Consider the following 17,105-nt stretch of genomic DNA (forward strand, 5'->3'; position numbering starts at 1 on the left):
GAAGCCTTAGGTCCATTGAGGCCCAGGGTTGCACAATTTTCACGAGCTCCTTTGTGAGTTCAGTGTGTCACTGAAATCTTTTCCTTCCTCCCTCCCTCCCTTCCTCCCTCCCTCCCTCCCTCCCTCCCTCCCTTCCTTCCTTCCTTCCTTCCTTCCTTCCTTCCTTCCTTCCTTCCTTCCTTCCTTCCTTCCTTCCTTCCTCTCTCCCTTCCTTCCTGATCAATAGATTTATTTGGAAGAGTTACACATACAGGGAGAGACACAGAAAGATCTTCCACGCACTGTTTTACGCGCCAAATGGACATAGTGGCCATTAGTGAGCCAGGCGCTTTATCCCGGTCTTCCATGTGTGGGCAGGAGCCCAAGGACTTTGGCCATCTTCTGCTGCTTTCCCAGACCCATTAGTAGGGAGTTGGCTCCTGAGCAGCGGTGGGTGACTCCACAGGTGTCCTTGTGTCATCTGGAGTGACAGGAGCTCCAACCAACACAGGCCACTCTCTGAGACACCTTCCTTCGAGCACCCATATATTTGGACCCCTTAGTGCAAGTGGCCCACACCACATTCCGAGTAGAGCCTCCAGGGTACCTGACCCCTTGCCCACCTTTAGGAGGCTCTTCCTGCTGCAGCGGCCTGTCCTCCCTCCCCCTGTGCCGCAGGTCATTCACTGCAGCGGCTACCTGAAGATCCGACAATACAGCCTGGATATGTCTCCCTTTGACGGCTGCTACCAGAACGTAGGCCTCGTGGCCGTGGGCCACTCGCTGCCTCCCAGCGCTGTCACTGAGATCAAGCTGCATAGCAACATGTTCATGTTCCGCGCCAGCCTGGACATGAAGCTCATTTTTCTGGACTCCAGGTGGGTGGGCAGGGCCGAAACCTTCCAGCCCAAGCATGAGGGAGGGCGACCTTGCTCCAGAACGCGGCTGAACTTTCTGCCCATCCTGTGAACCCACTTGGTAGAAGTAGCTAGCACTGACCCTGGGAAAAGAGGAAGAGAATGGCCACCCAGATCTGAGAGTGCTGTCGTGTGTGTGTGTGTGTGTGTGTGTGTGTGTACCCCGCATCCCCTACTCATCCTGTTGGCTCTGTTCTCCGCAGGGTGGCAGAGCTGACAGGGTATGAACCTCAGGACCTGATCGAGAAAACACTATACCACCACGTACACGGCTGTGACACCTTCCACCTGCGCTGTGCGCATCACCTGCGTAAGAGACCACCACCTTTTCCCGCTCCTGTACAACCCCAAGTCCATCGCCTTTTGGGGGGCTGGCGGGCGAGGGGAGAGTTGAGATTGAAGTCCACGCAAGCAGACAGGTGGGAGCCTGGCGGTAGTGGTGGGTGCCGCTCCCTGCCACAACCTGTTTGGATACTGGACCCTACGTGTTTTACTTTTCCTCTGACACTCACCGGCCACTAACACAGCTGGAGGGTTTTGTTTCTGGGAGAAATATTCCTCTTGGCGGAGGATGGATCAGGTTTTCCTAATGATGCGCTCCTGCACCTGCAGCCTCGCGCCCAGACTTTGCCTTAGCTAGTGACAGACCTCAGCCTTGAGCTTGATCTCCGGGGACTGCGAGCCTGAGTGCACACAGCTCTCGCTTTTGTTAATAGTGGCCCTCCCTTATAAGGGAGACCAGAAGGCTCAATGCAATTCAACAGGCCAATCAATTCGATTGGGAATTTGCTTGCTATCTCTCCCTCCTGCCTGGCGCAGTGATTGAAGGCCCACAGGGGGCCCACACTCCCACAGCCTGGGGTTGCTTTTGGCGCGAGCCGGGGGCAGGCTAGTTCAGCGCAGTGTGTGAGTCTGTCTCTCCCTCAGTGCTGGTGAAGGGGCAGGTGACCACCAAGTACTACCGGTTCTTGGCGAAGCACGGCGGCTGGGTGTGGGTGCAGAGCTACGCAACCATCGTGCACAACAGTCGCTCTTCCAGGCCACACTGCATCGTCAGCGTCAACTACGTCCTCACGTGAGTGCCAGCGCAGGGGGCACCTTCACCTACTGCTGCCGGCGTCCTAGCTCTGTGAGCGGTGGGGTCCACTGCGGTCGCGGGCTGCTGGCTACCCTGGGAGAAGGCAGTTGGAGCGCTTTGATCTCTCTTTTTAGGGGAGGCTTCCTTGGCTCTTGAGAAAGATTTAGGACTTTCCCCATCACAATTTCCTGTTTGCTTTCCTTTCTTTTCAATCTTTTAAGCGAATGTTGCATTAAATGAAACTTCATGAGAGAGAGAGAGAGAGAGAGAGAGAGAGAGAGAGAGAGAGAGAGAGAGAAGGAGGGAGAGAGGAGGGAGAAGAGAGGAAAGGGATCTGAGGAACGGAGCCATTTATGGTTAACAAACAGGACATCTGTTTCACTTTTTCAAATCTGGGGTTTGAAGTTCTTAATTTCAACCAGAGTTTCCAAAGTTAAGAGTTTCGAGGGAGTGGTTCTGGCCCTGAACCACAAAAGGAGTCTAAGTGACCAGGAGGGTTTGACTTGAACCCCCAAAAGCGCAAGGCTTGGCTAGCGCCCAGACCCACCGCTTCTCTGCCAGCAGGGACTGAACACTGGGTGCCTCCTGCGGGCGCAACTGCCTGGATTGTTTCAGCGCCTGCATTGGAGCTTTGTTCTTTCTAGAAACGATAATCCTTTTGTGTGGTCCTAGACGCAGGTCGTGTGGCCTGATGTGGTGGCTGGTGTAGAAAGCACATTCTGGATGATGTTTGTAAGAGTAGAATTGCTTAAGGTTGAAGTCTTTAAGAACTCTTGAATGAACAGATGATTTGTTTTGGGGTGAGAGGGGTTGAAATGCTTGTGATTTGGTGGGGCAAAGGAATTATTTATGTTATAAGAACTGAGACATCTAGCACTTAGTAGAAATACTGCCTCGACTTTAGGATGTTGGTTAAGTGGTGCTCTTTGGGATCAGATTGCATTATAGACAAAGAAGTAGATGCATTCCACATTGTTTTAAATCACCAAATTAAAAATGTAGTAGTGGGAAATATTATCGTGGGCAGTATGATTATTTGCTCTGTGCAGTTTTAAAGAAGAAAATTTAATTCAATAGACTTGGGAAATGGGTTTACTTTAGATGAGGGTTCAGTGTTTAAGACAACTAGATGGTTACTAAGATGTTTCATTTCCTTCATTTTTTAGTAGAGTGTTAAAATAAACATTGGTAGACTTTAGTGATAGCAAGAAAGCCATGCATTTTAGCACAGAACAGAAAATATACCTCTATTTTGAGTATGATAAAATGAAACCATCTATTTTACAAATGCAGGTTTTCATATTGCTAAAATAAATGTAAGAAAAAATGGCAAAGGCATAATTCATAAACTAAGTCACTCTGTGAAGCAAAAGTATTAAAGGGTGAAAAATTATGTCTGCTTACCGTGAAAAGGAAGCGGAATTCTTTAAGAAGGTGCTTTGTATGTCTGAGACATCACAGGCATTATACATACACTCTATTCTCTGGTGGGTGCCTGTGGTTAGTAATCATTTTTATCAAACAGCAGGGTATATAGTCACACAAACCCATATAAATGATTCGAATGCAAGTTAGACCTCCCATTGGGTAAAGTTAATTTATGTTTGGAGTCATTTTGAAATATTCTGTTTTGTTTTTTAGTGGCTAAGCATACTTTTTTCTTCTGTTGACTGTGTCATTCTTCATTCTATACACTTCTTTAGAGCTGCAGAATTAGATGATCAACTTTACATGAGATTAAAGAGTTGTAATGAGGACGCGTATGTGATTTACTGATTTACAGAAGGAAAGATAGCATGATACACAGCTTTTCGATTTTACACCTCTGAATGAAAATAGAAACAAACGGACACAAGTATGTTTACACAAGCACACAAGATGAAAAGCTGTAATTGGTTACCTTTTTATGAGTCTCGGTTCCAATTCCTTGTATAAAAAAAACTTAGAATAATTATTATAGCTGCAAATATGGAAACTGCTTTCAATGAAATGTCATTAAGTGGCTCTGTGAGTGTTGACAGGATTTTCGTAATGAACAGGTTGCAGTTTATTTGAGGTGTATATCACACATCTGGCTGGAAGTTACTAATTTACATTGTCTTAGCAAATTAAATAGATGGCTATTGATTCTCTGTGGTAGCAGTGAACTACCACATACATTTGTTTTTAGGGCTGCTTCTCTATGGAGCCTGAGAATAAAAAGTGAATTCTTTCCAAATGTACCACCTCAAACATTATATTTAAAGCCACAAACTCTGAAATAATTTGACTTGCCAGATGCTTTTCAAATCTAAACATTTTAGCAGCAAATGTTTTGAAGGGATTTTCACATCATGAAAGTAGAGGGGGTTTTTAAATCAGCAATGATCAGATGAAGGTGTGAGGTTTTGGTAATAGCTACATTTGTGAACAGCTGGTTTTTCTAAATTTCTGATTTTAAGTTCATTGCTAAAGTTAAAATATGTATAAAATTAGTTATATCTAAAAAAAGAAGTGATAAACAGAACTATTCAGTCATGCTGTTTTAAAATTTTAAGTAGTTTTACTAAGCAGCAGCAGCAGCAACAATCCATATGGAAAAACTGGATTATTTCAGAGGCAGGTGGTGATTTGACCTGGTGGCTTTTATTGGTCTGTGTAGGACTATCATCTGTTCTGAAAAATCTGGACGAAAGTGAAGAAATGTTTTGGTAAAATTTAGAAAAATTAACTGAGTTTCTCTTCTTCAGTGAAATATCTATAGCTCTTCTCTAATCCTAGCATTAAAACAAGACAAAAAACTGACCAATTTAAGCTTTGTTATATCATTCTCTGGTAATTTTGTTTTGCACGTGAAAAAAATCTTACTTGTGACTTATGAGGTCTTATGCACTTTGACGTAAGCATTCCATGAATAAACCTTACTTTCTGCTATTTTCAAGAGGAAAGGTAAATGGAATTGTGCTTAGACACAGTGAATATTGGGGAAAATCCAGAAAGTGTGGAGAGGAAAATGAAAAAACATTGTATGAATGCCTAAGTGATTTTCTTGAATTCATGATTTTTAAAGTTTGTTTAGTTGGTAGTAATAATCATTTATAGTCCATTCACATGAAAAACATCAGTACTTAATGTGAAAAAATTAAGGACGTAGTATTTAATAAATCATGGAAAGCAAATTCTAGGACAATGTTTTTATGTTTTTAGAGCATTGTATATATGTTATTATTATTTATTTGAAAGGCCGATTCACACAGAGAATATGACACAGGGAGGGAGAGAGAGAGAGAGAGAGAGAGAGAAAGGTGTTTCATTTGCTGGCTGACTACCAAATGGCTCCACAGCCAAAGCTGAACCATCTGAAGCTGGAAGTCAGTTGCTTCTTTCTGGTCTCCTATGTGAGTGTAAGGGCCCAAAGCCTTGGGCCATCCTCCAGTGCTTTCCCAGGTAATAAGCAGGAAGCTGGATCATAAATGGAACAGCCAGGACTTGAACTGGTGCCCATATGGCATGCTGGTACTGCATGTGGAAGTTTAGGCTGCTGTGCCACTGCACCAGTTCTGAACACTATATATTAAAAAATAAGAATCATTTTGTCATGTTACTGATATGCTAATGAAGTATAAAACTACTACTTTCCTAAAAATTTATTTATATGGAAAGCAGAGCTATGGTAAGACAGGGAGAAAAATCTTCCACCTACAAGTTCACTCCCCATGTGGTAGAATTAGCCAGGCCTGGGCCAAGTCAACTCCAGAAGCCAGGAGCTCCTTCCAACTCTTCCAAGATGTATGGCAGAGATGCAGTACTTGGTATGTTATCTGCAGCCTTCCCATACGCATTAGCAGAAGCTGAGACTCAGACCAGTACTTTGATAGGGAATGCTGGCATCTCAAATGGCCACTTAACCCATTACACAATGACATTAGTCCCTAAAATTTCAATTTTAAAGTATTACCTTTTCAAATAGAAAATTGAAACAATAGTACAATGTATATTCTTATGCACATTAGTAAGATTTAGGAACTGTTAGTATTTTCTAAATTCGCTGTATCTCTCTCTCTCTCTGTATGTTAATATGTAGTACTAAGTAACTAACTTATGGACATCACGATATTTCATCCTACAGGATCATTCTCCTATTTAGCCACTGAATTGTTCATAATTGTTATGTGTTTGCAAAAATACTGGTGAGTACAATGCACTAATGCCATTTAAAACAGTTTGCTGCACATATCCTTTAAAATTGTACTTGGATGGGCATTTTGGTTGTTTCCATGTTTTTGCAATTACTGATTGTGCTGCTATGAACATAGGAGTACATGTTGGTTTCTCATAGAACAAGTGTTCTGGATATATTCCTAGGAGTGCTATTGCTGGATCATACGGTATGTTGAATTTGAGTTGTTTGAATATTCTCCATACTGATTTCCATAGAGGCTGTACCAGCCTGCAGCCCCACCAGCAGTGGAGTAGGGTTCCCTTTTCCCCGCAACCTCGCCAACAAGTGTCGTTGGTGCTTTTATTCATGTGGGCCAGTCTTACTGGCGTTAGGTGGTACCTCATTGATGTTTTAATTTGGATTTCCCTTATTGCCAGGGAACTTGAGCATTTTTTCATATGTTTATTTGCCATTTGGGTTTGTTCCTTTGTGAAGTGTCTGCCCATTTCCCGTGCCCATTTCTTGAGTGGGTTGTTTGTTTTGACATTTTGGTTGTTTTGTAGCTCTTTGTATATTCTGGATATTAGCCCTCGATCACCTATGTCGTGTGCGAAGATCTTCTCCCATTCTGTGGGTTGCCTTTTTACTTTGTTGATTGTTTCTCTAGCTGTACAGAAGCTTCTTAGTTTGATGAGGTCCCAATTGTTTATTTTGGTTTTGATTTCTACTGCATCTGGAGTCTTTTTTAGGAAGTGAGGGCCTACCCCTAAGTGTTCCAGTGTGTTTCCAACATTTTCTTCCAAAAGTTTGAAGGTTTCTGGATGTAGGTTTAGATCTGTTATCCATTTAGATCTGATCTTAGTGTATGGTGAGAGATGTGGATCTATTTTTTTGTTTCTGCAGGCTATCAACCAGTTGTCCCAGCAGCATTTATTGAACAGACCTTCCCATTTGCCTGGGTTGTCGTTTGTCTTTTTGTCAAAGATTATTTGGCTGTATCTGTGTGGGTTTCCTTCTGGCGTTTCTATTCTGCTCCATTGATCTTCCTCTCTATCTTTGTGCCAGTACCACGCTGTTTTGATAACCACTGCCCTATAGTATGTCCAGAGGTCCGGAACTGTGATTCCCCCTGCTAACTTCCTGTTCTTCAGGAAATGCCCATCAAAAGAGGATTGGATAAGAAAGCTATGGTTCATCTACTCCATGGAATACTACTCAGCTATTAAAAAAAACAAAATGCAGTTCTTTGTGGCCAAATGGGCCAAACTGGAAACCATAATGCTAAGGGAAATGAGCCAATCCCAAAAGGTTAAATACCACATGTTTGCCTTAATTTAAGATGATATGATGTTATGTATAACATGTTATGTTTTGAATGTTATATGTTGTGTATAAACTAAAATTGAAGTATAGGTGAGGTGGTCACAGAAGGTGGCTGGGAACCCGCATTTACTTTTAACATATTGGTTACTCATTACTATGTCAATTAATTCCATAATGATGTAAATTTTTGCTGATGGTATGTTGGAGCTTTCAATTGACTGGGATGATACTCTGCTGGCTCTGTCATCAGACCAGAGAGGGTATACCTAAGAAGCCGTTGAACTTGACTGGACAATAAGATGCTGGACTCTATGTTTGGTATACGCTTGCAATGGGGAAATCTCAACTGAACTTGAGCTGTGGTTATGCAACAAGGTGGAGGAATCCACCATGGTGGGAGGGTTTGGGGAGGGGTGGGGAGAACCCAAGTATCTATGTAACTGTGTCACATAATACAATGTAATTACTGAAGTTAAATAATAAATAATTAAAAAAAAATAAATAAAATTGTACTTGGAAAGCAAAAGAGATTAGATTTAGTGAGTGATTTGATAGTAATGAAACCACACAAGTTAAATATATTCAACCATATTTTGGTTGGTTAAGAGGAGTTCTGTTTGTTTAGTTTCTAAGTTCAGAATGGAACTCCTTTAATGGTGTTTTGAAGTGATTCTCTGAGTGTATAGGATGAAATAGTGTTCTGTGTTAAGCTTTTTGTTTCTGTGTTACTACTTCTGGTAGGGTCTATAACTTGCTATTTATAAAATGCCCTTTCAAGTTTATGGAAAAGTTAGGACAAATGTCAAAAAAGCTATATTTCCTTCATATAAAAGAAAAGAAAGACTATCTGCATGTTACTTTTGCAGGTTCAGTGTTTTGTTTTTGTTTGCATGTGATTGTGTGCTCTTAGAATTAGCCATTGTAAGAACTAGTGTAGTTTCAATAATTAAAATGGATTTGTAAGTGTTAATGACTTCTGTGAATATAAAACCTTCCATTCTGAACAAAAAGTAACAAATATTAAAATATTGGTTTGCTCTTTCAGCTACATTAATGATCCTGAGTTAATTAGGTATTCATAATTTTAAAAAGTTTAATTAAATATCAGTGGTATTACTCATATTATTGATAAGAAATTTGAGAAAATAGATTTTAAAGGCTTGATCAGTAACAGGTATGGTTATCAAAATAAATTTTTATTGGCTAAATTAGCGAAATTTTTCCTCATTTTATAGATAAGGTCAAATGAAGCACCTTTTGACTTAGCAACTTGCAGCAAATATAAAATAATTTGTTGTCACATTTCGTTTAAGTGGAACACCATATAGATTTAAGCTTTCTGATTATTTAGAGTAATCATTATGCACAAATGTATACCCATAAATTAGATTTGATCCTCAATTGTACTTAATCTTTATTATGACAATATTGAACACCAAAATCCCAGTTGTCTTTTTAAGGTGGTATATTATGTGACTTAATGCTTATAGAAATAAATTGAAGACACATTTTTATTAGGAATTGTTTTATAGCTACCAAAACATTTTATTAAAAAGAAGATCTGGAAGATTCAGCATATTTTTGAAATACATAAAAGTACTCACTTAACTAATCTTTTACTTTTGATAGTTTTTGGTTTCATTTTTATCAAAATAATCTGTATTTGGTTTTGGATTCATACTTTATGAATATGAATGAGATCCAAATCCTGAGTGCAGTATTTCAAAAGGTATTCTTTCATGACCTCATTTGCCTGTTTGGTGCCTCTTCATGGTGGTTGGATCAGAGATTGCTCTGCCCATTTTCGAGATGTAGAAGCTGAGGTTCAGATTAGGGGAGTAAGAGGCGCAGGCAGGGGTAGGGGTTTGCGTGTCGACATCCTGCTTTTCTCTATGTGGGGTGGTGGAGAAGAAAGTATAGGACAGAAATGGATTTAAATGAATAAAGCCTTTAGTACTCAGTCCACCAAACTTCAGTACAGGCAGTGATGAAAAAGCTGCCTCTGGATGACTGCTTCACAAGCATGTGCAGATACTGTTATTTTGCTAAAGTTGAACTGCTATTTCTCAATGACATTCAAGTAATATATGATTTTTCCCATGAATCTCATTATGGACTTTCTCATTTGATAACGAAAAAGAAAACAACCTGCAAACATTTTGGTTTTTTTTATTGAATTGGTTGCTTAAAACGCAGATATTTATTGCAGTCACTCATTTGTGCATTTTTGTATTTTACAGCCAGATTTAGCATTTTATGTTCTTGCGAAGCAAAAGTGTCAAATTAAATGTCAGTGGATGTGCTAATCAAGTTATTCTTTTTACTAGAAATGACACAAATGACCTGTTGTGGTCATGGGGTAGTACCTAGATGACATTTGTACTCGTGTGTGTGTATGTGTGTGTGTTTAAGGTAGGCATGTGTTCTTGTCTGATTTTGAGGGAGAATAGAGGTGATCAGCTGACAGCAGATATCCCCAGGGGTTCTCCTCAGAGACTGGGGATGGGAACTTCACAGCATGATCTGGAGTGCCGTGCTATCCTCCGGACCCTTGGCATTACTGCTGTCCAGTTGCTTACCCCTGTCCAGAACTCTGTGGCTTTGATGCTTGCTTTATTATTGCTCTGACCTAAAGGGCACTGACTTAGAACCTTTCCTTAAGTTCGTACATGGAGGCCACTTGGTATATGCTAAGTGACCAACCAATCTGACAACTTTCCTCTGGCTGTTACTTAGTTTGGCTCTCGGGAGGAAAGGATTCTAAACTTTGAGTCACATCACGGAGTAACAAGGATCATTGCCTTATTTGAAGATGGGGTACTCACGCAAGGGCCCTTGAAATTTGTTATAAAAGAACAACACTTGGATGTTAAGATGTTTTTGTACCAAAATTAAATTACTCTTTTACAAAACAAGTGATCTAATATTCATCCCATTTGACCTCAATTCTTTTTCTTTAAAAGAAAGTTTTTAGAAGTTTTATTTTATTTCATTGAAAGGCAGAGTTACAGAGAGAGACAGAGGGAAAGACACACAGAGAAATATTCTATTCACCAGTTCATTCCCCAAATGACTGTGAGGCCAGGGATGGCCTAGGCTGAAGGTGGGACTGAGGAACTTTATCTGGGTCTTCTACTTAGATTTTGGGGCTCAAGGAACTGGGCTAACTTCTGGTGCTTTCCCAGGTGAATTAGCAAGGAGCTGGATTGGAAGTAGAGCAGCTGGAACTCAAACTGGCACCCATATTAGATGTTGGTGTTGCAGGCTGTGGTTTGCCATATTATGACACAACACCTGCCCCTCAATTCCCCATTTAAAAGATTTGTTTATTTGAAAGGCAGAGTGGTAGACAGAGAGGGAGAGACAGAAAGATCTGTCATCTGGTTTACTCCCAATTGTCCATGACAGTTCTGGCTAGGTCCTGCCAAAGCCAAGAGCCAGGAAGTTCATCTGGGTCTCCCACACTGGTAACAGGGGTTTTAGTACTCAGGCCATCTTCAGCTGCTTTCCTAGGCACATGAACTGGATTTAAAGTGGAGCAACCAGGACTGGAGCTGGTGCTCTATATTGGATGCCAGTGTCACAGTTGATAACTTAACGTGTTGTGCTACAATACCATTCCATAATGTTATCTTTTGATTTCTCTTTTCTGCAAATGTTTTTGAAGTGTACTTATACATATTATTTTGAATAAATAAATTCCAATGAGGCTTTTTTTGGATTCCATGAAAGTTTACTCTTTTCTCCTGCAAGTCTACTAATTTGGGTACATCATTGCATTTGACATAAGATATCTGTGTGGTTTGGGGATCTGGAGCAGGGTAAGGAGTGGTGCATACCTATGTAATTTAGTAAAACACTATTACTTTTTTTTTTTAAAGATTTATTCATTTTTTATTACAGCCAGATATACACAGAGGAGGAGAGACAGAGAGGAAGATCTTCTGTCCGATGATTCACTCCCCAAGTGAGCCGCAACGGCCGGTGCGCGCCGATCCCAAAGCCAGGAACCTGGAACCTCTTCCGGGTCTCCCACGCGGGTGCAGTGTCCCAAAGCATTGGGCCGTCCTCAACTGCTTTCCCAGACCACAAGCAGGGAGCTGGATGGGAAGTGGAGCTGCTGGGATTAGAACCGGCGCCCATATGGGATCCCAGGGCGTTCAAGGCGAGGACTTTAGCCGCTAGGCCACGCCGCCGGGCCCCCACTATTCCTTCTTTCCTCCTTTCCCAGTGTTTCCATCTCTGTCCTCTGTTTCCTGCTGGCTTATGTCTTTGCAGATGAGCAGGTGGTGATAAAAAATTTGTGTGTTCAAATGCTGCTGTCCGTGCTTAAGGATTGGTTGCAGTTTAGATGAAAGCTGGAATACATTCTGTCTTCCTTCCATCCCAACTTTTCAGACATTTCAAGGTCGAGGGAACGGGCAGGGAAGAGGGTGATCTTTGGTGATGACAGAGCTGAGAGGGATTGGAGGAGAATTTACTTCTTTAGGGTACTAACACGGTTTGAGGTCTTAGTGAGCTTGGCCCATCTGTTTGCCATTTTCAACTTTTACTTCAGGAATGATAGTGATTTTTTTTTTTAAATAAAGACCCATGTTATCAACCTGTGAGGGAAGACACTGATGGGCCTTGGTGTTAAGATTCTGCTGTGTGATACTATGGTGGTTCAGAGTTTCTGGAAAAATAAAATTAAAAGATAAATTTATTTTGATGCAAACATTTTGAATCCCTATGTGTTGTATTATTATATGCATTTTCAAGAAACTTTCTGAGGATTCCGTGTAGCTATGAGATCCTTAGGGAAGATTAAATGAGGTTGTGCTTAGTGGAGTACCTGGCAGAAACTAGGTGCTTAAATATTTTAGATGTAGTTCTTGCCAACTATGTAATGTCAGCTTGCACTTCCATATTCTCAAATCTCTAAACCTAATTGTTTATTTTCTCTTTCCTGTCCAGCCCCCCCAAACAAACAAATCCTCAGGCTTTATGCTCCTTGTGTGTGGTGATTCTTAAAGTTTGATGGGGCTCATCCTGATTTTCATCATCATCATTATTAGCGAATACCTCAAAATTTCATGGAAAAATCTAACTAAATTTATTTTGGTGAAAAATATTTTTGGAAATGCACATAAATTTTCATGGGTACTTTGAAGACTTTCATATACACCAAGTGGAGCAGATATTTCTCCATGGAGAGGGGTAAACTAGAATTTACCAAGTACCTTCTTTGGACCAGAGATGGGAGAAGGTGCTTTACATAGACTACTTTTATTTTTTTAAAGATCTATTTATCTTTATTGAAAATGCAGACTTACAGAGAGGAGAGACAGAAAGAAAGATCTTCCATTTGCTGGTTCATTCTTCAAGTGGCTGCAACAGCTGGAGCTGGACTTATCCGAGGCCTGCAGCCAGGAGATTCTTTTGAGTCTCCCATAAGGCTGCAGGGTCCAAAGGCTTTGGATCATCCTCCACTGCTTTCTAGGCTACAAGCAGGAAGCCAGAACGGAAGCTGAGCGGCAGGAACACAAACTGGTGGCCATATGGAAGCTTGAAAGGGGAGGAATTAGCTAACTGAGCCATTGTGTCAGACCCAGAAACTAAGCTTTTGCTACATCTGTAAGGTTATTTGAAGCCGGTGTTTTGTCAGCTTTACCAAAGATGGTTATTGCAATGTAAAGTGCATAAACCACAAAGTGTTGGCATTTTTGTTGTTGTTACATAGAACCTTTTGTATTTCCCTTATTGTTTTACATAAGCTGAGCATGGCTATATCACAAGTTTTTCAGAGTATGGAAGAGCACATTGGCTAATTGCATAAACACATGAAGCAGAAATCTTGGAATATCTCAAGTGGTTTACAATGTAGTTGACAGAATAGAGGAGTTCAATTTAAATATTTAAGAGCTCAAGTCTGCTCAGTTGTTTATTCTTCTTACACTATTTGCTCAGGGCATGGAATTCAAAGGAGCTCAAAGTGAGTGTGGAGCCATCAGGGAAGTGTTGGAATTTTAAGAGTTAGAAGCAGAAATAGGATCTTTTGACTTGGGCCAGTGGCTTATGTGTATTTGTCACCCTCTTCTTTTCTCAGTAAATACCCCATGAATACAATTACTATCTCTTTTTAGATGCAAGCAGTGATTGTTTCACAGCTCTCATATAAACTGGAGTTTCTTTCCTTTTTTATTGTAAACTTTTTCTGATAGCACTGAGCATGTCCATCATTATTGGGACCCTAAGATTTTTTTTTTAATTTTAAGTTATTTATTTGACAGGGAGAGAAAGTTTCCATTTATCAGTTCTCTCTTTTTTTTATTGTTAATTATTTTGCATTATGTGACAGTTTCATAGGCTCTGGGAATCCCCCCCTCCCTCCCCCTCCCCTCCCCCCAGTGGATTCCTCCACCTTGATGCAGTATTACAGTTCAAATTCAATCAAGATTCTTTCATTGCAAACATATACCAAGCATAGAGTCCAGCTACTTATTGTCCAGATGGGTTGAATAGTTTCTTGGGGAGACCTTTTCTGGTCTGAAATTTGAGCTGGCAGAATATCATCACAGTCAATTAAGAGTCCCAATATAACATCAACAGCAATTTGCAATGTTATGGAATTGACATGGTTTTGAGTAACCAGTGCATTAAAAAGAAAAAAAAAAGGAAAACAAGTCCTAGCCACCACCTATGATTAGCTCATTGACATTTCAATTTTAGTTCATATACAGGACCGGCTGCTCTATACCTTAAAATGGCCATAAGGCACCATTCAGCTGTTTCGTGTCTATTTCATCTTAGTATTTAGCCAGTTGTTGTGTTGAAGTAAAATTTTGCTGATCTTGGCAGATTTTAGGATAATCCAGACTGGCTTGTAACTCTAACAAGATATATGTCAACATTTTAGGTGCAGAACATTTTTTTTGGGGGGGGGGGTGTGCAGGAAAATCCTCAACACCATGGTGAGGAGTATATCAGTTCTCTCTTAAAGTGCCTGAAATGACTATGGCTAGACTGGGACAAATCCAGTAGCCAGAAATTTAATCCAGATCTCAACTAGTTGAGCCATAATCCTGCTTCCCCAGATCATTTATTAACAGTAAGTTGGAATCAGGAGTAACAATTAGGGATAGATTTTTCTTGACTTTCTTTCTTTGTTTTTCTAAAGATTTATTTATTTTATTGGAAAGTCAGATATATAGAGATAAGGAGAGAGAGAGAGAGAGGGAAATCTTCCATCTGATGATTCACTCCCCAAGTGGCCACAACGGCCAGAGCTGCTCCAGTCCAAAGCCAGGAGCCGGGAGCCAGCAGCTTCCTTTGGGTCTTGCACATGGGTGCATGGTCCATCCCAAGGCTTTGGTCTGTTATTGACTGCTTTCCTAGGCCACAAGCAGGGAGTTGAATGGGACGCGAGGCAGCCGGGATCAGAACTGGTGTCCAAATGGGATTCCCGTGCATACAAGGTGAGGACTTTAGCTGCTAGGATACTACGCTGGGCCCTTGACTTTCTAAAATTAGTTCTGGTATATCTTCAACAAGTGCTCTTAACTTTCATTCATACTTTTTTTTAATGTTTAGGCTCAGGACACCATTTTTTGGTAAAGTGCCAGGGATAACATCAATGTTTTAATTGAACATAAATCTTAATGAGATGAATACACAGTTCTACCACATGTGTAATAGTTTGATCTTGAACATCATTTTCAAGAGTAAATGTAAGATATATATTATGGTGGTGAACACTTGCAGATTGGAGGAGATATAAGTACAGATTTTGTGCATGGTTTGTTCCAGTTTTGCAGGAAGAGATTCTTTTGATGGACATTATAGCCCTTGTACTATTAGAATGTGACACAATCTAACCCTTAGGTTTCTTAGTTGGATGTTTTGAACTCTGAAACTTGGGACTGCACTTCAAGGTGTTTGGTAAATGTGCTATAAAATGAGGTATCACAATATACTATCATACAATTGAACATATTATTTGAGAGCTTGGGCTTTGAAGTCTATTGTAAATTCAAATCCTAGCACTACCAATCAAGGGATCTGTGACTGAGAGAAAATTTCACTGTTCTTTTTTTTTAAAGCTATACATTCTAAATAAGTCATTTCTACAATGTAGATTCATTATAATCATTTTTAAATGAAGTCTATTTCTTTTTGTTTTTTCATTTTTAAAATTTTTATTCTTTTTTAAATTATTGTTTTTCATGATATGGTGAAAGGATTCTTCCCTCAACCCCTTCCCATCCTTCCCTCTGCCCAGGATTTTCTCCCACATTATTAGAATAGTATAGTCCTTCAACAACAGTCACGAGCCTAACGTTCTACTATTTAAGTGTATGAGAGCATTGTAGATATAGAAAATGATAGAAAATCTAGGATCATATTATCAAGGTATATTTAATCATTTCATTTGGGAGTCTCCCTTTTATTCAGGAATAGAGATAAATATTGCAAAGCATCTTTGTTTTCTGGTATGTTAGTCTCCATTATGCAGTTCATCTGTGAGAATATATGTATATACATGTTTACTTATGTATCTATTTTGCATGTTGCATGAATATTACTTTACATCAGACAGAACATATAGTATTCATCCTTTTGAGATTGGCTTATTTCACTGAGCATAATGGTCTCTTGTTGGGACCATTATGCTCAAATGTTGCAAATGGTAGAATTTCATTCTTTTTAATGGCTGAATAGCATTCCATGGAGTAGATGTACCATGGTTTCTCATGCATTCCTTTATCCACAGGTATCTGGGTTGTTTCTATATTTTCACTCTTGTGAATTGTGCTGCAATATGCTCATATGCAGATTTCACTTCCTTTGGATATTTTCCCAGAAGTGGGATAGCTGGGTCATATGGTAGATAAATTTTCATTTGTCTGAGCACTGATTTCCGTAGTGGTTGTACTAGTCTGCACTCCCACAAAGAGTGGAGTACAATACCTTTCTCCCCACAACCTTGCCAGCAGGCATTGTTAGCAGATTTTGGAATGTCGGTTAATCTCACTGGAGTTATATGGAGCCTCAATGTGGTTTTTATTTGTATTTCCCTAATAGCCAGGGAACCTGAACATTTAAAAAATATGTCTATCAGCCATTTGAATGTGTTCTTTTGAGAAAATGCCTGCTCATTTCCTTTGCCCATTTCTTCACAGGGTTGTTGATTTTTTGTTGTTGAGTTTCTGAAGCTCTTTGTAATCTTGAATATTAGTTTGTATCTGTTGTGCAGTGTGCAAAGACTTTCTCCTATTCTGTTGGTTGCTTCTTTGCATTGTTAATGATTTTCTTTGCTGAACAGAAGCTTCTTAGTTTGAGGCGGTCCCATTTGCTTACTTTGGCTTTGCATGTACTTTTGTGACTTTTTAAAGAAGTTTTGGGCCTGGCACTGTAGCCTAGTGGCTAAGGTCCTCACCTTGCTTGTGCCAGGATTTCATAAGGGCACTGGTTGCTGTGCCTGCTGCTTCACTTCCCATCCAGCTCCGTGCTTGTGGCCAAGAAAAGCAGTTGAGCACAGCCCAAAGGCTTGGGATTCTGCACTTGTATGGGAAACACAAAAGAAGCTCCTGCTGTAGGTCTCAGATTGGCGCAACTCTGGCTGTTGTGGCCACTTGAAGAGTGAATTAGAAGATGAAATGTCTTTCTTTCTGTTTCTCCTTATCTC

General features: G+C 40.3%; 1 protein-coding gene across 1 annotated transcript in view; it reads left to right on the forward strand.

Moving 5' to 3' along the window:
- The window catches only part of SIM1 (SIM bHLH transcription factor 1), a 78,515-nt gene that overhangs the window by 14,179 nt on the left and 47,231 nt on the right, over positions 1–17,105 (forward strand). Inside the window, exons 6-8 of the mRNA XM_004580356.2 lie at positions 658–857; positions 1,100–1,206; positions 1,824–1,971. Of these exons, the coding sequence (XP_004580413.2) occupies positions 658–857; positions 1,100–1,206; positions 1,824–1,971 (455 nt within the window). The remainder of the gene's footprint in view (positions 1–657; positions 858–1,099; positions 1,207–1,823; positions 1,972–17,105) is intronic.

This window comes from Ochotona princeps, chromosome 1, assembly GCF_030435755.1.
Source record: "Ochotona princeps isolate mOchPri1 chromosome 1, mOchPri1.hap1, whole genome shotgun sequence".
Taxonomy (NCBI): domain Eukaryota; kingdom Metazoa; phylum Chordata; class Mammalia; order Lagomorpha; family Ochotonidae; genus Ochotona; species Ochotona princeps.